Here is a 23,281-nt window from a genome sequence, read left to right on the forward strand (position 1 = left end):
GTAATCTTTTAATGTTTTTTCTCTTGGAACATTGGGAAGAACAACATTCGGTGTTGATTGCCCTGAGGGAATAGTGGTGTAATAGGCCTAGGCTAATGGTCTGAGGACATGGGCACAAATCCCACCATGGCAGCTCGTGGACTTTAAATTCAATTCATAAACTTGGAATATAAAGCTAGTCTCAGTAATGGTGACCATGACAACCAGCATCAATTGGTTCACTAATGTCCTGTCATCATGTGGTTCACTAATGTCCTTTAGGATGGAAATCTTCTCTCCTTACTTGGTTTGGTCTACATGTGATTCCACCTCCCCAGCAATGTTTTCTAAAATTGCCTAGCAAGTCACTCAGTTTAAGGCAATTAGGGAGGGGCAACAAATGCTGGCCTTGCCATCAACACTCACATCCCAAGAAAAAATGAAAAAGACATCAAGAGTTAACTGCATATAGGGCAAACTGAGCCAAGGTAGAGTGTTCTCTTCCTTGAAAGCCATTAGGTGACCAGTTGGGTTTTTACAGCAATCCAGCTGGTTAATATAAGGATCCATATTTTATTTGTTATTGAGAAGCCAAGGTGAGGGGCCAAGGCTTTAGTGCAGGACTCCAATCTTGAGAGGAGCAGGAGAAAGCTGAGGTAAATTAGGCAGTTGTGATCAGATGACACAAAGTTTACATTTTGCAAGCCTGTGAATTGAAGGGAAGGCTGAAGGAGAAGGGGAGTTGCACATTTTTTGAGGTTTTATCACCTCACGTACAATAGGTTACTTGTTATTCAGTGACCGCAGCAATCATAGTGTGCAAGCACGATCCCACAAACAGCCATGAGACAAATGATCCACTCTGCTGGTGGAAGGAAGGTTATTAACCAAGACATCAGGATAAATCCTTGCTGTTCTTTGAATGCTACCAAGGGATCTTTAATTTCTGAACCGCTTGCATTTGATGGGTTTTGGCAAAAGGGTTGCAAAAGCAAATGCAAATGTTATTAAAAATGTAATTAAAAAAATATTTATCTATACTATAAGTGGTAACCATTAGAGGCTCTTCATTTAATGCAGCCCAAGAGATGGTGTCTGATCATCATCACCGGGCTTATGTCCATGTTTCTTTTCATATATTAACATAAATTGTTTTCATTTTAAATAGAAATCTCAACATAACTTTCTAAGGAAGTAACTGACTAGCAAAGTGTACCAATTAAATCTAATTTATAAGATTAATTGGAAGCAGTTTTCACCTTGCAGTCCCCAAAGAAAAACACTTTGTCTTGAAACGTACAGAGCTAATTGACACTGTTGGGAGATAGAAGCCAAGAGCCAGGGAGAACAGATTTGACATCAGTGGAGGTACAGTCATTAACCCAGGGCACCTCAGTGCTGGGCCATCTCAGCATACTATGTGGATGTGTTAATTCAATTCCTTGGCGCACGTCCCCTGAAATAATGAAAATACCACGGTGGGTTGGAAAATATTTGGCAACCAGGTCACGAATCTAGGTTTTCTTGATGGTTTGATGGTTTTATTTACAGTAATTATGCCCCAAAACTTTTGCGCACCACAGCTGGATCATGACTCCTTTTCCAAAAGCTGCCTCCACCTTGCTGTGTCGGATAAACCAAACGTCCCACCTGCTGCCATGAAATTATCAATGATTTTTTTTTTAATATGAGCTTCAGAATTGAACCTTCATTGCATGCATGATACCTTCCTTTAACAACTATTAAGAATGCAAAATAGCCTATTCTTTCATCTGTTTATGTTTGAGAGTGGGCGATCTGTTCTACACAGAATGCAGCAGTGGATTTGTCCGGGTTTCATCATTGGTTCTGACAACTTTGAAATGTGGGCATTCTCAAAATCAGGCTGTGGTGTGTGTGCAGTTGTTGTGCTGGGGTGGGTGGGCAGAGGGCGGGGGCTGAGCATGTGGGCAGATAGCTCCCCCGCCAGAGCTTACGCTTCTTGCAACCTATAAATATTACACATTGCACTGCAATTTTACAACCCCGGGGGAACCATTCATTTCATCATATTGGCCCCAGCTCTTTGAAGGAACTATCCACTTATTCCGTTCTCCTTTCCCCAGACTGAGCTAATATGTATGACCCCACAGGTCTGGCGACCTCATCCAGGGCATCATTGTCATCACTGGCGAAAGTAACTGGCACTTGGTGCCTGTGATGCCTCAGGCGAGTTGAGACACTGGGCAGATCGGCGGGTCCAGGATCGGCCGGGGAACAGACCGCCAACCGCGATCGGCCCCCAATCACGATCGGCCCCCGAAACGCGCGCTGAGAAGCTCAGCAGGGGTGGGGGTGGGAGGAGGGTGGACGCTGATGTCAGTGCAGGTGCAGGCGAGCGCAGACAGAAAGCTCCCTGAAGGCCGAGAGCTGCCCCAGGGAGCTGAAGACCTGAAAAGCATTGAATGCATTTTTTTAAATCGGGGGAAAAATTGTCGAAGCATCACAGTCAGTTACCTGAATATACACATGATAAAAATGCTGTCCATAAATTTTTCTTTTTCTTTCATTTAATAACGGAAACCTCATCCCGCCCTTGGATGAGGCTTCAGGAAAAATGCAAAGTCTACCTGGCCAATTCGCCAACTGTAAGGTTGGACGGACCACGAAAAATCGGAGATGGTTCCACCTTTAATAACCTTAATTGGCTTCTTAATTGTGGGCGGGTGCCTACCGAAATATTTCGCGTGCGCCGGATGACATCAGGACGCTTGCCCAATGTCGCCTCACGCGGTTTCACGTCCAATCAGTTCAGGCGCCCGCCTGCCAAGCTAAAAATTCTGCTCAACGTGTTTATTTCAGTGGATTCCCTTCTCGTGGTGGAATCTGCAAAGTACAGAATATGAATTTGTAATGTGTCCACGCTAGACTGCACCCAAGACCTCTTTATCTGCTATTTGAATGCAGTTATTCATTCACGGGGTGTGGTGTCTCTAGTGAGAGTGAGGAGGCACCTTTCTTGAATACAATTGGGTGGCTTCTTTGGCCATTTCAGAACCAACCACATTGCTGTGGGTCTAGAGTCACATGTGGACCAGACTGGGCAAGGATGGCAGATTTCCTTCCCCAAAAGGCTGTTTTTCTTTTTTAAATAACAATTGAGGTCACCAATACTGATATCAGCTTTTTAATTGAAGATTTATTTAATTGAATTTAAATTCCCCTGTTGCCATAGTGGGGTATGAACCCATGGGCAACATTTTGAGCGGGACCAGAAATTCCCGCCCGTAGTTGACAGGCCTTTTGCTGGTCCGTTAAATTTTTCGTCCCACCCACGATGACGGGCAGGACCAGAGAATCCCGCCCCATGTCTCCACATCATTAGTCCAGGCTTTGGGATTAGTAGTCCAGTAACACAAACACTATGATAAAGGCAAATTACTGCGGATGTGAGAAACCTGAAACAAAAACAAAAAATGCTGGAAAAACTCAGCAGGTCAGACAGCATCTGTGGAGAGAAAGACAGAGTTAATGTTTTGAGTCCGTATGGACTCTTCTTCAGGTGTGTTGGAACATGAACACTATTTGGAGCTTTAGTCTCTCTAAAATATGTATATTTTTTAAAAGAATGTGCTTGTATTCTCAGAGCATCACAAAATGTTCCACAGAATGAAGTACTTCTAAGAGTAGTCATTGTTGTTATGTAGACCAACAAAGCAGCCAATTGGTATGCACAAATCTCCTACAAATAATGTAAATAATCAGTTCCTCTATATTCTTGTGATGTTCAGAAAGCAAGGACTGTTGGCCAGGATAATGGGAGAACACACTGTGCTTCACATAGCTTACGCTTTGATATCTATTTGAATGTGGGGGCTGGTTAGTTCAGTTGGCTAGCATGTAGCTCAGAATAATGCCAACAGTATGGGTTCAATTCCTGCTCTGGCTGAGGTAGACTTGGGATCTGCCTTGTCCCTGAGAGTGGAAAGCAATCGTAAACCACTACTGACAAAAGCTGCCCAGGAAAGTAGTTCAGGTTGAGGCATCAGCAGGCAAAAGAGCTGAGACCCTGCCTCGTGGGCAGAGCATTCGTGGAATGGATTGGAATCCATCTGAATAAGCTCTCCTTCTTATTATTCATACTCAGGATATGGGTGTCACAAGCATATTGTCCATGCCTTGTTGCCCCTGTAGAACTCCAGAGGCCAGTTATGTCTCAACTATATGGCCGCAGTCACACGTAGGCAAGTCTGGATAAGGACGGAAGGTTTCCCTTCCCAAAAGATATTAAAGATCCCCATTGGGTTTTCATGATAATCTGACCATTTCATAGTCAATCTTACCGTTGCCAGCTTTTAATTCCAGACTTTTAAAAGCTGATTTCAAATTCTCAAACTGTTACTGTGGGATTAGAACTCACATCCTCTGGTCTCTAAGTTACTCTCCCAGTAAGATATGCTTAATGTGGAAATAAGCTAATGGCATGTTTATTTTTTAAAAAGATGACCAAGTTGATGCCGGCATTGAAAGATCCATTAGTTTGACTAACATTTCATTTAAAATAATGGAATTGTTTAAATGGAGTAAACTTCTCAATGCCCATTATGTTGCAACCGTGGCTCACAATGCCTCTATGCAAACCATACACCAGCTGAATGAATGACACCCAGAGGACCATGCTCAGAACAGGGAGGTGACTGAGCACATCTTTAGTGTGTTCACATCTACCCTGATGAGGAAGTCACAAACTGTATCCTCCACATTATTGTCATTGATGGAGGCATTAGCTTTAAATTCAGCAACTCTTAGTAGGACCCATGACAGGAGGGTAAGGAGCAGCAACATCTTTCCCCGAAGGAGCACTAAGTGAATGGATAAGATGAGTTTACCAACTATTTATGCCTTTTTGTGCTTTTTCTTAAATCAATGAGTCCTACATGTTGTAGTCCCTAAGCGGTTGTTGGTGGGGTGTTTGAGGAGCTAGTGATTCTGAAAGACACTTCCCCACTACTGAGGAAACTAGCCACCCATTGCCTCCCAGCTTCAAACAATCCTGAAGGTGTTGCCCTTATAATTAAGGGTTCAGAGGTTGGAATTCCTTACCCATGTCAGAGGTAGATGGATTCTTGATGAGCAAGGGAGTGATAAGTTATAGGGGGTAGGTGGGAATGGAGAGAAGTCAGATTAGCCATGATCTTATTAAATGGCAGAGCAGGCTCGAGGGGCCGATTGGCCTACTCCTGCTCCTAATTCGTATGTCCATATGTATGTAGGTATATTCTACTGATAATTGTATTGGACAAGCTATTGGCATAGGGCAGTCTCCAGCATGAAAGCCAAGTATGCTATCTCACATCATACCACAGAGGACATGTTCACTCCACACGCACAGGTTATTAGAACACAGTAGGAGATAATACAGTCCCTCAGGTAGAGTAGTTTGCAGTTTTGCTGCTAATGAGAGAAGTTAATATGAAAGCCAGCAGTCACATTTTCCTAATGAGTTGAAACAATCCTTCACAGCTTCTTGTATTTTGTCATCCAAAGCTTCCCCAGGGCTGCAGTGTGAGCATCAATGTGAGATATACTCGCATTCCTTATGGTCTTTACTGAGGCTACTGCAGCATATGCCATGCCAGCTGGCACTTGCTGCACATTAGACCTTAGGCCAAAGAAGTCTTCCCTATTTGCCTTAGCCTTGTCATTCTGACTGCTTGAGTTCTTAACTCTCTCTCAGTATCCAGGCCTCACCCCACAGCTTTCCACAGCCAAATGAAGTAGGCATACAGCATACATGGTCCAGCATTCTCCACTTTACGAGCTAGAAATGAGGTGGGAGTATTTTTTTTTGCACACCCGGCTGTTATGATTTGGATTGCACTGCCTGAAAGGGTGGTGGAAGCAGATTCAATAGTAACTTTTAAAAGGAAGGTTGAAAAATTCTTGACGGTGAAAGATTTTCAGGGCTATGTGGAGAGAGCAGAGGGAATGGGACTAATTGAATAGCTCTTTCAAAGAACCGGAAAGTTCTGGAAAAGCTTCAGAGTTGGTGAGCCTGCACTCTGCATCTCCAAGTGTGTCTGAAGCCTGCCCTGGTACCATCGCTATACGAACCCTCCTCACTAAAATTGATGGAAGGGGCTGGCTCCTCCTGCTACTATTTTTCTGGATTTTGTGATGCCTTAGATTTTCCAATCCTAAGATGATCGGGAGCCCAGTAATATTAACAATTGAGGTCCCCCAGCACAGAGGTTCACACAGCAAGAGCGCACAGTGGGAATTTGGAAGCCAAAGTCAGTGCTGCAGTTCACAGGGTGCATGATCTCCCATCAACAAAACCTGTGGGTAGAGAGGTGTCTACAATGATCGCCAGACCCAAATCTGCTTCCACCAACTGTAGCTCTGCCCTGGAGCACCACATTCCAAAATTCAAACATCCCAGAGATCTATTTTCAGAAATGTGTACGACATAAACAGTGGATAAGTTGGAATGCTGCTGGACTGCAGTCATATTGAGAAGTAGGACTTGAGGCAGGACAACAGAAATCAAAAGAAAGCAAGGAGGTTATGAACTTGTTCGGCCTGAACTGGAGTATTGCGTCCAGTTCTGGGTGCCATACTTTAGGAAGGATGGGGAAGCGTTGGAGAGAGTGCAGAAAAGAATGGGATAAGGAACTTCAGTTATGAAGATAGATTGGACAAGTTGGGACTGTTTTCCTCGGAGAAAAGAAGGTTAAGAGGAGATTTGATTGTGGTATTCAAAATCATGAGTGGTCCGGGCAAAGTAGACAGGGAGAAACTGTTCCCACTTGTGAAAGGATTGAGAACAAGAAGGCACAGATTTAAAGTAATTGGTGAAAGAAGCAAAAGCGACATGAGGAAAATTTTTCAAGCATCGAGTGCTTAAGTAGAATGCACTGCCTGTGATTGTGGTGGAGGCAGGTTCAATTGAAACCTTTAAAAGGGTATTAGATTGTTATTCGAAAAGGCTGAATTGTGGGAAGAAGGCAGGAGAGTGGCACTAAGTGAATTGGTCATTCAGAGAGCAGGTGCAAATATGATGGGCTGAATGGCTTCCTTCTGCACTATAATAATGATTCACTTTGCAGTTACATTTTCTGCCTGAATACTTCTATATTAACCACAGATGTGTTGTGTTTAGCTCATGGCCCATGTATGTAGTCAAGAGGTACTTGAGAGCAGGACGTTCTGTCTCGCCCCCTCGCCAGCTCTTTCACTTCGGAGACTCTACTCAGAGAAGGGTTTCATGGCTAATAAAATCACAGAGCTAAGCCTCCCATGGAAACATGACCTTTTCACAGAAACTACTGCCTCCCATGCTACCTCCGTTCTGGGATTGTAAGAAAAATGTCACCTTTTAACCAAAGGTATTGATAACACACAAGGATGTAGTTGTTTGCGTAGGTGGATCAGAGAAGCACTTTTGAAATTCTTGCAGTGCCAATTGATAGCCAGAATAATCTAGTTTGAGCATGTTCAAAGATAAATAGCATAGAATGTACCTACTCCTTCCCCACACAAAACCTCTTTCTTTGTTCCCTGCCTTCAATGTGGCCTTTCCAACAAGCATGAATTTACACGAACAGTCAGGCTGAATTTTCTCTACACATGAGTGTCTTTACAATTTGTAGCCTAGTAGCACATTAATCTCAGTTATCACATTATATTTGGTTCATATTAGAACATGTGTACATTGCAAGCAGCAGGCTATAGATGGGTTCACAATCTGTACCGTCTCAGAGAGCTTCTGTTAAGGATTGGGATTTCCAAAAGTTGCAGGACTTCTTCCAGCAGTCTAAGATTCGTACAGCATTCACTCTCTGTTGGCAATTTCATGGCAGGCCTTGCTGATCTTGATTTCAAATAACTGAAAAAGTCTGTTCATGCACTGCATTCACAAGGCCAGCCAAGACCTCTCATGAAATGAGCTTTTGAAGAATGCGACTAATGCACAGCGAGTCCTGAATTGTGTTCTTTGTAGTTGGGTTAATGTTGGCTGACCCACAGCAGTGAAGTGGCTATTAAACCCCTATCGAAATGTGGAAATGTCTCTAGCAGAGGTAAATTGGGATTGGCCAGCTTTCTAGCCTTAGTGCTGATGCTGGAGTGATATAATACCTTGAGGAAAAAGGAGCAGGAAGCATTTCTTATCTGTAAAATCTATTTTCTCTCTCAAATTTACTCCTCCTTTCCTGGCCCCTTTGCTCATGCTACTAGAGTCAACGTTATGGTGTAATGTCAGAGAGCACACTCCAACTTAAATGATCCAAGGTTCAGAGGCATTCTTCTCATGAGGGTTTCCCAGGGCACCTCTGACTGGGAACACTGCTGGCAGCATTCATAGGCTAGTGCTGACAGTGGCATATGGGTTGCCTCTGCCATCTTGGGCCCAGCCTGTACTGTTTTCTCTCTGTTGCTGAAATGGGTGAAGTGGCACCATACCATTGGGGCTACCTCATGAATGTACAAAGGCCACTGAAGCTTCTTCGAGCTTCTGGCATATCAGTTGCACCATTGTTGCTGTGGTGAGAAGGCTTGAAGTGTAGCCTGCCAGAGAACTTTGTGCCTCAGGATGATGCCCTCACATTGATTTCAACTGTTCTGATATCAGAGTCAGTTCTGACATTCCTGTCCACAACTCAATGGTTGCAAAAGCATCCCAGAATTCATAGCATAATGGTACAATACCTGCATGATGTTATTATAAATCTTAAAAGATATTTTTAAAGACTACATTTTAAGAAATAATAAAACTGGAACTTAAAATGGCTCCTCAGACCTACCAGACTTTTTATGGATTAAACCATCTCATCTCTCAAGAGGACAAGGGGACAAAAATATTTTTTATGATATTGAATCACTGAGGTATTGGCCATGAGATAAACAAAACTCCATCGACACTTTCATTATAAAAATGCAAGTTTGCCTTGTCAAATCTAAAGGGTTTGACTATCGAAAAAATTACAAATAGGAGAAAACTTAAGACTATTATTACCAGATTCACTTATTTGGGAACATGAATTGACATTGATGTGAGGTCACATGATATAGCAGCCATCTTGGCTCCCTGATAAAGATATAACACAAAATTTACATTGTTTTTCTGGTAGCTCTGAGGAGCCACCTTAAGTTCCAGTTTTACTATTTCTTAAAATGTAGCCTTTAAAGTTATCTTTTAATGCTGCAGCCAGTTAAGCAGCAAATTAACTACCTACAATATCTTGAAAGAGAAACTAAGTCTCTTTCTTTCCTCTAACCCATTCCATTTTCAAACCTACCTGTGAAAACAACCTCTGGGCAGATCAAATCTAGGAACCATCATAACTACTGAGAACTCTCCTTTTTAGACCCCTTTGCTTTAGCTAAAGTAACAACTTGACCATGAAACATCAGGCCTGCACCAAAATGGGGACTAAGTTAAATTCCATTTTTATAATTACTGTTTTACCATCAACTGTTATCTAGTTATTGTACATGTGGTAGTGTGGGTGAGTCATATGAGTGAAATGTCATGTTTTCGTTAACCTCCAAGGCAAGTGTATGAGAAATAAATTAACTCCCTTCATTTTAAAATACAAAAGCTTGCTGCTGGGTTATTCAAATTGACTCAATCTGTCTGAAGGTAAGAGCATACACACACCCACATATTTGGTCACGGGCAATAAAAGGGAATATGTTATGATTGCCTGTGACAAAAGCAATGATGCAAAGGTTCTATGAGAACAGCTGGGCAGTGGGCAGTTCCCACACAATCTTCAAGGCCTGAATTTTCAGCTCGGCGGCAGGCCCAAGATCAGCCGGGAAACAGGCCGCTGACTGCGATCGGCCCCCGACCGCGATTTCACACTGGCTGGCCAAACTAACAGCCAGCCAAAGTGAAGCATGCGCTGGAAAGCTCAGCGCTGCCGGAGTGGGGGGTGGGTTGCAGGAAGAGGGCGGGCAGTGACATCTATGCGGGCGTGGGTGAACGCTGAGAGAAAGCTGCCTGAAGGCTGACAGCTGCCTCGGGGAGTTGCAGACCCATGAAATAAAGTTTTGAAAATCAGAGAAAAAAAAATCCAAGCATCACAGTCAGGCACATGAACATATGCTGCCCACAGATTTTTATTTTATTTAAAATTGGAAACCTTATCCCACCCTTGGATGAGGTTGGATGAAAATGTAAAGGCCGCCTGGCCAATTCGCCCGTCCACCAACCATAAGGTTGGATGGGCTATGAAAAATAACAGACAATTGTTCCGTTAATGGGCTTAATTACCCTCCTAATTGTTGGTGGGCGCGCTTCCGACTTTTGCGCTTGCTCGCCGAGTGAAATATCGCACGAGCTCAGGATGACGTCAGGACACTTGCCCAACATCATCTCGCACAATTTCGCGATCAATCGGATCGAGCCCCCACCCACCCAATCAACATAAAATTCAGCCCCTGGTGAAGTGTGAAGAAGACACATTCTCCAGTGGCAAGAGGAAAGTAGACCGACTGAGAACAGGTTTACATCGCTTAGGAGTTCTCGTTGGTTCAATCTCAACCTCCAACCTGCTGTATTCCTTCCTAAAATAACAAATTTGGTAATGAGTCACTCAAGGGAGATGATACAGTTGCATTGCTGTGCCCCAGTTTCAGTCAGCACCTTCTGAAGAGCAGGGAGGGATCTTTCCATGGAAACTTAAGTGTCCGTGTCCCGGAGACACTGTGAGTCTCTGGCGTGTGCATGGGAGAGTGACCACCCCTGTAGGCCGGCAGATGGCAGACACTTGAACATTGCCCAGTGAGAGTCCACCTGGCCATTTTCTATCTGTCCCTGAAGGGAAGGCCATGACCTTCACTCGGTGTCTCTCCTGAGAGACATGGGTCGAGATCCAGGCCTCAGCTCCCAGCATCAATCCTGCCATCCCATCGCTTTGTAACAGTGTATAACCGCCAACTGGAACAGCCAATTCCTTCTCCTGTTAATGGCACGAGTGACATCACATTCGTGAGGCAGCAGAAAAGTTTGGTTGATTATAAAACCACAAAAGGGCTGCGTCTGGATCATTGTCACAACAAATTATCATCGCACTGTAGGGCATCCATTAGTATGATGAACCTAACCCACACACCACATATTAATAGAGGTCAGTACAGCAAAACAATAATTGGATGTGACACACATTACCCTTTCTTTATCTCTTATTTCTCCTATTCAATTATAAAACCTGGATTTAGATGTTTCAGTTCCGCTGATCTTGCTACAAATTGTTTCCACTTTAATGAATCAGCTCACTAGTAAGAAACACGAGGCAGGTTATTCATCTGGACTTCTCCCTTCACTTTCCTCCACTGCACGTTGACTGTGGTCGAGGTACAGGCTTTACTTCTAACACTTTTCCCAAGATATTACTCTTCCTCTGTAAACCTGGACAAGTGAGTGTCATCATAAAATATAATCATGCAGGGCATTGGGGACCCAGTGTCCACTCTTTCCTGCTGAGGGAAGGTCATAAGCAGAAATCATGGCTGATTTTCACTGAACTCAGCTGAATTGCTGTCCCAGGCGAGAAGAGTGTATCTGAGTATGCACTCAGATTTTAACCTGGTATCTTACAATATGTATAGCTTTGTGCTATAAAGCTTAGTGCCTTTACTCATTAACCTATCAGGTTAGCTAGACTTTTATCTTCAGCAGGTGACATGCTGTGAATTTTTTGTTGGGGCAGTGACAATGGCCAATGAAAATGAGCTTGAGTATAAAAGCTTATTTTGTGTGTGATATTAGATGGGAAATGTGTGTCCCTCTTGATCAAGGTAAATTTAAACCGTAGATCCTAGCTGAGACAGAAGTGCCCTAATGGATTCTACAATAATCCATTGTGATCTACAAGCAGTTGGGCCTAGATTTTCATCCTTGGGTGTGCAGATGTGGGAAAACTTCCAGCTCCTCGAACCTGAATTCTAAAAATTCCCTGACCCAGCGTCAGACATTTGGTGAAGACACCAGAAATCTCTCAGCACCCTCATCTTCTTCCACCTCACCAGCCCTTCCACCAGAGCCTTTGCTCCGCATGTGCCAATGACCATGGCTACCCCTATATAGAGATGGAGAGGCTGCAGTTGGAAGGAGGTCCCCGACAGGTGCTTGCGCAATGAGGCTGGCCACCACGCTCCTCATTGCCATATAGACCAAGAAGTGAGCAGCTTGTGTCCAACGCTCCAAGGCTGCATGGAGGGGGCATTTTGTAGGAGTGTGTGTGAGCAGTGGGCTTCATCTCATCTAGAGCACTAATGGGTTCACCATGGTTACAATATTCACATTGTATACATTGCATTTGAGCACTTTTTGAAAATATTTACTGACACTCATTTTTGACTCAGTATGTGTTTGTACACCACAGATCTCCAAAAGAATGGTAACATTGTGAAGGACATTCTTACCAGGAACACAGTTTAAAAATAAGGGGCCTCCCATTTAAATTCTTTCTCTCGTAGGGCTGTGAATCTTTGGAACTCTCTTCCCCAGAGAGCAGTGAAGGCAGGATCAATGAATATTTTTAAGGCGGAGGTAGATAGATTCTTGACTAACAAGGGAATCAAAGCTTATCGGGGGTAGGCAGAATGTGGAGATGAGGCCACAATCAGATCAACCATGATTTTATTGAATGGTGAAGTAGGCTTGAGAGCCAAATGGCCTAACGCTGTTTCTGATTCGTATGTTTGTACAATGAAGGCAGCCTGTTGAGGTCCATCTCGCCCATATTTGTGAGGCATTGGAGGGCTTCTACCTTCTCCGGTCTTTCACGTGAGGTTGCAGCGTCCAAAGGCTCAAGCTGTTGAGATGCTCCTTGCTTCTATCATTGTCCATCCAAACTCAGCTTTGGAGGCTCAGTGATCAGAATTACTCCACAAACACATGTTGGCAGCAGGTGCATCTCTTACATGAACGCTGGGTGCAAGGCATTCATTCACACGCATTGTCGCACATTTCCATAGGTGTACGCATCACAGCTCGACATGCCATGTATGTTCCAGGGAATGTTGCTTGTCTGCTGCACCCATTACTTGGCAGCATTTGCATTCCAGTTGGTGAGTGTATGCTTTGTAAGGGAGTTGTGAATGTTGCATTTGGCGCCCAGACCAGAAACTGGACCATTGGCTGGAGTTGATGGTGCTCAAATTCATTCATAGATCTGTTGTTGCTCAGTTGTGGGCTCATCCTGCACGGTGTGCCTTGCCTGCATGTTTGCTGGCATATGCAATCCTATCAACACGTAGAGAATGTAAAATCTTAAGTCATGTCACTCTCAACATTGGGGAATGGTTGGTTTATAGGCAAAGTGGTGGCTTTGACACCTTATTTTCAGGCACTGGTGCTTATGTGAGGGGACCAGGTTGTAAAGGACTCCTTACCATGTGTGTTTGTAATGTGCTGAGACATGTGGTTTTAATAATAAGGGTTTCAGCCACTTTAATGTAACTGAGTCAAACTCATTGATGTTGATTCTCTCCCTTGTGGGGGGTATACATTCCCCTGAGTAATTGTGGTGTCAATGTAAAAGATTCATTACTTTGAAGTTGCTCACCAGGGACTGGCTAATGGCAATTGTGAGTTTGGAGGGCTTTATGAGAATTGATTTTGCACAAGGACATGCCTGGCAATGATCCCCTCCTGCTGGCTACATGACCGTGCCTCACAGCTGCTCGGCCATTGGCGGCCGCCTTATCCTCCTCCTTTTGGGAATTGTCAGAATGGCCCGGGGATTCTTCCTCCTCCTCACCATCTTCCTCAGCCTCCTCCTCCTTCTCCAAGGTTAGAGCTCTGCCCGCAGCGTCATCATCATCAATTTCTAGGTCCCTTTGCAATGCAATGTTTTGCAGCATGCAGCACACCATTGCTCTTCTTAATACCCTTGCTGGGGCATACAGCAGAGCTCCACCTGAGCGACCGAGGCACCTGAAGTGCATTCTTTGAATGCCAATGGCCTGCTCGATTGTACTGCTTGTGACAACAAGGCTCCTGCTGTAGTTGCACTCTACCTCAGTTTGAGGACTCCTAATGTTGGGATGGGGGGGGTGGGGGTCATTAGCCAAGTTCTTGAGAGGTAGCCCTTGTCCCCTAGAAGCCAATCATGGATCTGCGTTGGTGGCTGAAATAGCTGAGAGAATTGGGAACTCCTTAGTTTGAAGGAGTCATGGCAACTACCTGGAAACCTTACACACACTTGAAGAAAGAACTTGTTGTGATTACAAACAACCTGCACGTTGAGTGAGTGGAAAGACATTCATTTGACGAAGGTGTCCAAATTATGAGTTGGAGCCTTTATGACAACATGGGCGCAATCAATAACACCCTTCAGCTGAGGGAAGCCTGCTAATTGGGAAAAGGCCATGGCTGTTTGTGTCTGAGATGCCAAATGTATAGGGAAATTAATGTGATCCCCCACATGAGCAAAGAGAGCATTAGTTACAGCTTTAAGGCAGCTCTGTGCTGCTGATTGGGATATACCAGACAGGTCTCCCGATGAGCTCTGGTAAGAGCCTGAGGCATAAAAATTGAGAGCAACGGATACCGTTACAGCCACTGGCAGGGTGTGAAGGCGATAGAGCATGGCTCGAGTTGTTGCTGGAGCATGTGACATACATCTGTCACCACCTCACGGCCCAGCCTCAGTCACCATCGACACTGCTTCTTCGACATTTTGAGGTAGGCTGTCCTTTGTCTGTACACCCAAAAGCCTGGGAGAAGGGACGCAGATGGTTCCAAACACTGGGGGGAGAGGGGAATGGGGTGGGGATGGGGGCATGCTCGTTGTTCTGAATGGAGTACCCGGTTGTCCCCCTACCTGAGCAGCCAGAGGGCAGAGCTGCAGACCTGAAAGTCCAACTTTTAAAAAATCGGAACCGTGATCCTGAGATTCTGATTGTTTAACAGCCGGTCAGATCAATTTTAGTGAGTTGCAGCACTGCTTCCAACCTTTCTGATTTTTTTTTAAAAGCTCCTCCCACCCCCCAGAAAGCCACAAAGCTGCCCAAAAGGAAACAGCAGTGCAGCAACTGAAGAAAAATCTTGCTTGAAAAATGGTAAGTGGAATCTCTATTTTAGATCCAATTGGATGCTGAGGCGGGGAGTGTTGGAGATGGTCAGGTGAGGCTGGGGCCTTTTAGGGGTTGAGGGGTTTGGGAGTGGTGGGGTGGTGTGGAGGGGGTCAGGAGTGTGGGGTAAGAGTGTCACTCTTTTTGCTTTGAGTTTTTTTATTCATTAACTCAATCTTAGGCTGTAAATTGACAGTATACAACACAATTTGTATGACAGCTTCTGGGGGAGAGGGAAACAATCCAGTTCTTGAGTTGAGGCCATACTGAATTTATGTACCTTGTATCATTCTTCTCTGAAAAATTCAGATCAACAATTTAATCTATATTTTTCCTAAGATGCTGATAGTTGACTGATTGACAAATCCTGGGGATAGTGTCATTAGCGTAAAAGGAGCCGATGCCATTTATGTATATTGTAGGTTGGCATCAGAGATATCAGAATGGTAAGGCCATATTAGCTACAGAGTTGAATTTCTTTGTAAATGTAGTGTTTTCTTTGTAGCCACTTTCCTAACATCAGTTGATTGCTGTGTGATTAATTATCGCTAGAGAAAAGCATTGGACCTCCAATTTCACCATTGCTACAGTCACAGTGCTAATTACATGCAAATGTAATGAAATAAAGACAAAACCTACTTTATACAGCTTCTTTCGCAATGTATCAAATTGCTTTATAGCCAATTAAATACTTTTGAGTTGTAGTCACTGATATAATGTGGGCAGTGTTATCAAATGGCGGAGCAGGCTCAAGGGGCCGAATCGCTTATTCCTGCTCCTAACATGTATGTTTGTATATCATTCCGGATGGATGAGATGAGTTGGGCTGAATGGCCTTGGTCATCCATAAATGTCTTGCAAACAGGGGATGGAATCATAGCTGGAGTTCTGTTTATTTTGTTGCTTTGTGGGGCGAAATTGCTAGGACAGGAGTACATAATGGGCTCATAGTGAAATAGTCACCCGTTTTATCCTGCATATGAGTCTCAAGAGCCTTTTCCATTGACTTCAATCTTGTCCTTTTGTCTATCCACCTATTATCCCACTCTATCTTGGTGTTTTTATGAGCTGTTTGAGGAATGCAATATCATAAGTAGAATCTTACCTATGTCAGGCGGGCTGGGCAGGAGTGGGCAGGGACAAGTGTGGAGCTGATTGTTGCCCACCCAGCTTAACACGCGGCCAAGAGTGCTCAGCGCTCCCTGTGCGGGCGGGGAGAGGAGGGAGAGTTGAGGCTAGCACGGAGTTGCCTCAGGGAGATTAAATTGTTAATAAAAGTTTTTAAATAATAAAGTTAAAAATTATTTAAACATGTCCCCTCATGTGACAGTATCACATGGGCTGGGACATGTTTGTGAAATCAAGAAAATGTATTTATTTAGTTTATACAAGATTCAGGAAACCTCATCCCGCTTGTGGATCAGGTTTCCTGAAAAATGCGAAGGCCGCTTGGGCTCTTCGCCTGTTGGCGCCAACAGTTGGACGGGCGACGTTGTTTACAACTTTAATTGCTTTATTAATGGTCTTAATAGGCTGTTGACTGTTCGGAGGGTGCGCAGCCGCCTCTTGCGCGTGCCCACCAAATGCAATGTCAAAATGACGCGCGATGACATCGGGACGCACGCCCAAAGTCATCGCGCATCATTTTATGTGTCGGCGTGTCGGGCCCGCCCTCACACGCCGATGGCAATATTCTGCTCATGATTAAGTTGTGTTGCATTGTAGATATTGAAAATTTATTGTAGTGAAAAGCAGCAATCTGCAGAGTCTTCAGACTTGCTAATCAAGAAAACACAGATATAATTGTGAACCATTCAGTCTTTGTCCTCTAGCCTCTTAAAAGTTGTGTCATACAGAGACACCTGAGGACTCCAATGCTTCTCACCAACAGTGAAGACCTATGTTGTTCAATCATTTCACTTTTTTTCTCAGGAATCACTTGATCTTTCTATGCTGTTAGATTACGGATAAAATAGAATCCAATTACACCATCTCTGAGAAATAATTGTATTGAATAATATCATCCACCCAGGCAGGAGAAAGTCTTCTAATTCTTCTAGGGAATGAAAAAAAGTCTTGTGCAGTTTATCTGGGTTGCAAGTATTGAATCTTTCTTCCAGATGTGAATTTACTGTCACCTTGTCCATATGATGCAATGTGCAGAACACGTTAATGAGGCTAAGGCAGTCACCGAAATCAGTGTTTTATCGTCTGCACAGTGTTATAAATAACTAATACACTATTTTCCTGTCAAGCTAACAATATTGCACGATGCTGACAAAGTAAACTTTGTACGCTTTGGTTTGTTTAACGGTTGCAGTGGGATCAGCTATAAGGCTCACACAAGCTAACACTGCATTATATTGTCGCTGCTCTTAATATTAATGACCCATGCTGCATATATAATCGGATGATATTTGTAACCAGGCGCCAGCAATGGGAGTATTATTTTACTAGGACCTTTCTCTGATCAATGAATTAATTGATGAATCTTAAAAGTGGAAAAATATCATGCATGGTTGAGGGGGAGGGTTAAGTGGAGGGGGGGGATGGCAGTTGCGGGTGAGTGTGGGGATTAAGGGCCCTGGAAAGAGGAGAAACACAGAGACCCATGATTTCTCTCCCTGGCCCTGTTGTCACCACCTCACAGCTTAGCCTCAGTTGCCTTCGACACTTGTTCTCCGTCATATTGAAGTAGGATGTTCTAGGCCTGTACACCCTTCCCTCAGGGTAGTACCTGGTTGTCCTGCCTCTCCTCCTCCTCCTTCCTGGTGTGCACGGTGCTGCCTCTTCCTCCTGATGTTCTGCTCTCCCTCTGGCCCTCGACTGCTCATGTTAACTGGCTTCTATGGTGTCTGTGTCTGAGAGTACCATGCCCATATTCTGCCCTCCTTCACACAAAGCAAAATGTGCCCTTCTCAAGCACAAATTTCTTCTTGACACCTGGGTGCATGAGTCAGTAGAGGCAAAAAAAAGCTGCCCTGCAGGTCAAGCAACCAACCTTCCTACACCCTTGAGTTAAAGTGGGACAGTTTGAGTTGAGTTTTTGCCAATTCTGGAGTGGTTAAGACAAATTTAAATTAAATTCCTCATGGGTACCTGCATCTCTCCAAAGGGGGATGGACCCTGACTATCTGGAGAAATTCACCAAGTTCTGACCTGCTCCTACCAGGTCTGAGCATGTCATGTTTCACACGCGTGTGAGACCAAAATCCGACTTGAGTGAACTTGAATGGGCAGCTGCCGCCGTGCAACGCGCGTGCGCAAACCCCAACACGGACCTCATTACCACCCCTGTGAAAATGGTAGGTGCCATGTTCAGGGGACGGAACTTCCATTTCCAGGCGCATCCGCCATCATTGCTATGATGGGGAGGCTCGCTTGCATGGAAAAAATTCAGGCCTTGGTCTATGCTGTCTGTGCTGGTGCTTTCAAAGAGCTATCCAGTTAGTCCCATTACCCTGCTTTTTATCATAGCCTTGCACGTTTTTCCTTGTCAAATATATATCCACTTCCTCTTTGAAAGTTACTACTGAATCTGCTTCCACCACCCTTTCAGGCAAGTGTATTCCACATCATAACAATTTACTGCATAAAATAATCCTCCTCCTCTCCCCCAGGTTCGTTTAGTGGTTATCTTAAATTGATGCCCTCTAATTACCAACCCTCCTGCCCTTGGAAACAGTTGCTCTTATTTACACAATTGAAGCCCTGATAATTTTGAACATCTCTATTGTATTTAAATTTCTTTGCTCTAAATAGAATTGTCCCAGCTTCTCTTAAAATAAGTGAAGTCCCTCGTCCCTGGTACCACTCTAGTAAATCTCCTTTCTAAGGCCTACACATCCTTCCTAAAGTGTGGTGCCTTCCAGTTGTGGCCGAACTAATGGTTTATCATAACTTCCTTGCTTTTGTGCTCTATGTCTCCATTTAAAAAGCCTATCATGTCAAACGTTTTGTTTTTAACAGCCTTATCACTTGTCTTGCCACCTTCAGGGATTTGTGTACGTATGACTTGCGTACATTAAAGTCTCTTAACAAGGAAGGTGAGATCTATATCCTGTCCGTCCATGATGAATCATAAATATAGGGAAGAGAGTATTCTCAAGTACCAGGGGCTGGATTTTACAGGCGGGGTACAGACTGCCTGCCTCCTCACCTCACACTAACCAGAAGCAGAGTCGGCCGGCAGCTGACACACCTGAAAGAAGCTCGCCCAGCAGCCTTAGCGCATTTCCAGTGGGCTAAGCTTGGAAAGAGTGGGACTCCTGCCCCTCAGTGGGAGGAAGTCTCGCCCTCAAGAGCTGCCGCCCAATCAGATTGGCCAATGAGGCCAGATAGTTTGCCATGCCTGTAAATTTAACCTATTTTTGCAAACTTGAGTTGCTTGGGCAATAAATCGTATGCCCAGTAAAACTTCTGCAAGAACTACAGTTATGGATATAAAATTCTAGAGACAGGGAAGACATTCTAGAGATAGGACAAATTGCACTTAGGAAATCGCCACTTTCACCTGCATTAGTCTCGCTGACATTCCTTATTGAGATGTACTGGCTCTGCTGTAATTAGGTAAATCGTGCTGAAACCTCAAATGTTTTTATCCTCCAGCACCCCCTTCCTCAATCTCAGTCATCGCAGCAGATGCGCCCGCAGCTTTCAGCCGCTACGAGGCTCAGAACTTCACGCTGGTCTGCATCGTTTCTGGAGGGAAGCCGGCTCCCACGGTATGTTGGCAGCAGGAGGGAATGGACTGCAATTTTATTTTGTTTTGATTTTCTCCCTCGGTCTCCTTGTTTTTCCCTGCTATCTTATGCAGAAAAGCCAGGCTAGGGGCTAATCCAACAACTCTGCCAGTGGTATGGGGGAATTAGACAGTAGGTGTCCGAGCATGCCTCTGAGGGCAGAGTGATTGCCAGTGTGGTCCATAACTGCCCAGCTGTTAAGGTGGTACCAGGCCTGCCCCATTGTTAATATGATAGACAAGATGTCAATCATGATCAGATTGCAACTGCAAAGACAGACCCACCTCTGACTGTTTCAGGTTATAGTACACTGAAGATTCTACCCTTTTGAGCAACATCTTCACAAGCCTTCGAAGTATCCCTGTCCCCAACAGATGAACTAAGCGCAAGAATTCGCTTAACGCTTAACATCTTTGTTTACAGGAGCCGTGAATAAAGTGGTTGCATCAAGCCATAAAGAGGCTGTTTCAGTTTCTCCTCCTCCCTTCCTCCTTCAAAAAGGCTGGGCGGCCTGACTGACAGAATTCCTTGTGCTTCCAACTTGTGGCAGTGCTAATGCTGTTGCTTTCCATCTGAGGCAAACCAGAAGTTTAATGTCTGATTTTACCCACACCTTGATTTCTCGGATTCCTCACTACCTCAGATACTTTGAGGTATTTTGTAATGCAGCTCCTTGCACCTGAGCCCCTTTGAAATGGAGCAAGCACAATGGCGCTCTGCACAGGCCAGATATCTCCCTTGTGCTCCCTTCTTTTCTTTTAACCCTTGCCAGGTACATCACGTCAATTTCCCATTTTACAAGGGCAGCTGACGACTCCTGCAGCACCAAAACAAAAAGACAAATGAGATGGTCTGATCCCGGACCGTGCCTTATTTTGACAATCCAGAGCCTCAGGATTGAGAGGGGTCTGAGAATGTGGTAACAAGGTGACTCAGTTGTGGCTTGATCCATTGAAACTGAACAGCTTGTCCAAACATTTGAACAGTCTGAACAGTCCAAACATTTTATGTTCCTGAAACCTTTCGGTGTACAGTCCTGCCTATCTGTTTCCTGAAGGTTTTAACATTTGTGTGTGTTCCCGGTAGGTGTATTTCAAGCGAGACGGTGAACTGGTTGAAGTCCTCCACGTGTCTCAGACATCCTCAGATGCAGGCATGAGGAAAGGTCGAGTCCCTCAGAACCTTATCAGCCGGGATATGGACGACACGAAGATGCAGAAATCTTTGTCCTTGCTGGATTTTGAAGGTGGAGGCAGGCTCTTCACGGAGAGGCCCTCACGGAGCATCACCGATAGCATCGCCTCAGCAACCACTGAAGCAGAAAAGATTCCAGAGACAGTCATCAGCCGGGAGTTCCCGAGGTGGATTTATCCCAGCGACCCAGAGTATCTGTTCCGGCACACACAGATTCCCGTCAGCGATGGGACTGTCGAAGTCCGGGCCATGATCACCTGGACTTTGAACCCTGACCTGGATAATAATGCCTTGTTCAGCTGTGAGGTGAAGCACCCGGCCCTGTCAATGCCAATGCAGTCTGAGGTGATACTGGGTAAGTCTGACAAATTATTGCTTCAATAAAACAGGGTGCAGAACAATTTTATAGAATCACCTTGAGGGTAAGGGATCAACTACCCGCAATGGTTTACTAGATAGATATGAGACCCAGTATAGTAAGAGGGAGAACTTGCATTATATAGCACCTTTCACCACCTCACGGTTTCCCAAAGCACTTTACAGGCAGTGAGATATCTTTGAAGTGTTGTCACTGTTTAATGTAGGAAATATTGCAAGCAAACAGTGCAAAGCAAGCTCCCACACAGTAATTAAATAAATGACCAGGTTATTTTATTTGAAGGGTTAAATATTGGCCAGGACACCAGAAGGGCTCCCCTGCCCTTCTTCAAATAGCACCACAGGATCTCTTACTTTCACCTGAGAGGGAAGGTGGTTCAATGTCTCATCTGAAAGATGACACCTCCAACAGCATAGTTCTTCCTCAGATGAGTGTCAGCCCAGATTGCACATTCAAGCCTCTGGAGTGGGGCTTGAGCTCACAATCTTCTGACTCAGAGGCAAGAATGCTGCCACTAAGCCACAGCTCCCACTGTCTGAGACTGAAAGACAATGAGGTCTTAAGCGTGCTATGACCTGTACTTCAACCATGTTTCATCCATGCTGGGGACAATGGTTAAGGTGCTACAAATCGCCTCAGCATCACTGGGAATTAATAAATCAACCAGATTTTCTAGATCACTATCCAGTAGTTTTTGTCTGAATATCAAACAATGGGTGGGATTTTCCAGGGTCATCCGGTTCCACCGAAAGTCAATGGCGTATTGGCTGGTCGGCCACATTTCCCCTGCTGAGTCCCGCCATGGTGGGGCTGGGAAATCCCGCAGAATAGCAACTTGCTGCCCACCTGTTTTGGCGACAAAAAGGTCAGGGGTCAAAATGGCGTCCCAATGCAGCTCACTTGACTCTGGCTAGCGTAGTATCAAGTTGAGCAACTGGTCACCCAACAGGAAGGTAAGACCTGCTGGGCTTTGTGATCACAAAGGGGAAGAGGTCAGGATGGCAGCAGGCCAGTTCTTTTTGGGGGTCCCTGGAGGACCACTCCTGTTCCTCCCAGCTCAGCAAAAATAATCCAAAACTTATCTTTCTCAATCCCCCTTGGCGGTATCGCCAGTAAAACTGGTCAAAATGTACAGGTGCAAACTCGGACCCTCTGCCTGAGCAGCATTCACCTTTCCCGGTGGAGCTGCCGGCTGCCCCTGCCTTCAGCCTCATCCAGTTGGTACTCCAGTTTGCCATCTGCTGCCTGACCTCCTGAATTGGACGGCGAACAAGGAAGCGGCTTATTAATTAGCCACCTCCCATAAAATTAAGCTGGCAGGCGCCCTATAAAAACGCACAGGGTCAGGACCCTGAAATGGTGCCAAAGTTGGACCCCCCAAAGCCCGGGATAAAATCCAGCCCATCATCTCCCAAGCCCACGAGTGCTGGGGCTAATCCTAGCGCCCCGACCATTACCTCAAATTGAGATGGCCCAGCAGGGCACAAGCCAGGGATTGAACCTCCGGCCTTCCCTCAGCAGTGTATCTTCCGGCGGAGCCCGAGAGAACAAGCTTTCATGCCGGGTGCAGGGAATATGGAACCTTGACTTGTGAAACACGCACTGAACGGAAAAAGGAATTGTTGTTTTATTTTCCACAGCAACCCTTGCATTTTCTTTCTGCTGTGTTCAACAAACAAACATTTAATGATGTGATGGGCATTTAACAAAAGCCCTGACCATGCATTGTGCCACATGTCCAATATCTAATAATGATGTAATGTAACAACTCTATTTTATAGCCTGTGTTTTACAGCACTATAAAATGCAATTCTCTGGAATATGGTTCACTGGCTGGGATTAGCTGTGCCTATTGGCATCAATTGATGAAATAGTAAATGTGAGAAGTAGGCATTCTTCATTATATCACAATCCCTTAGAA

General features: G+C 44.8%; 1 protein-coding gene across 1 annotated transcript in view; it reads left to right on the forward strand.

The window, feature by feature from the left end:
* Positions 1-23,281, forward strand: part of LOC121288263 (immunoglobulin superfamily member 21-like) — a 274,563-nt gene that overhangs the window by 162,117 nt on the left and 89,165 nt on the right. Inside the window, exons 5-6 of the mRNA XM_041206770.1 lie at positions 19,654-19,769; positions 20,874-21,336. Coding sequence (XP_041062704.1) covers positions 19,654-19,769; positions 20,874-21,336 — 579 coding nt within the window. The remainder of the gene's footprint in view (positions 1-19,653; positions 19,770-20,873; positions 21,337-23,281) is intronic.

Source organism: Carcharodon carcharias, chromosome 15, assembly GCF_017639515.1.
Source record: "Carcharodon carcharias isolate sCarCar2 chromosome 15, sCarCar2.pri, whole genome shotgun sequence".
In the NCBI taxonomy this organism is placed as follows: Eukaryota; Metazoa; Chordata; class Chondrichthyes; order Lamniformes; family Lamnidae; genus Carcharodon; species Carcharodon carcharias.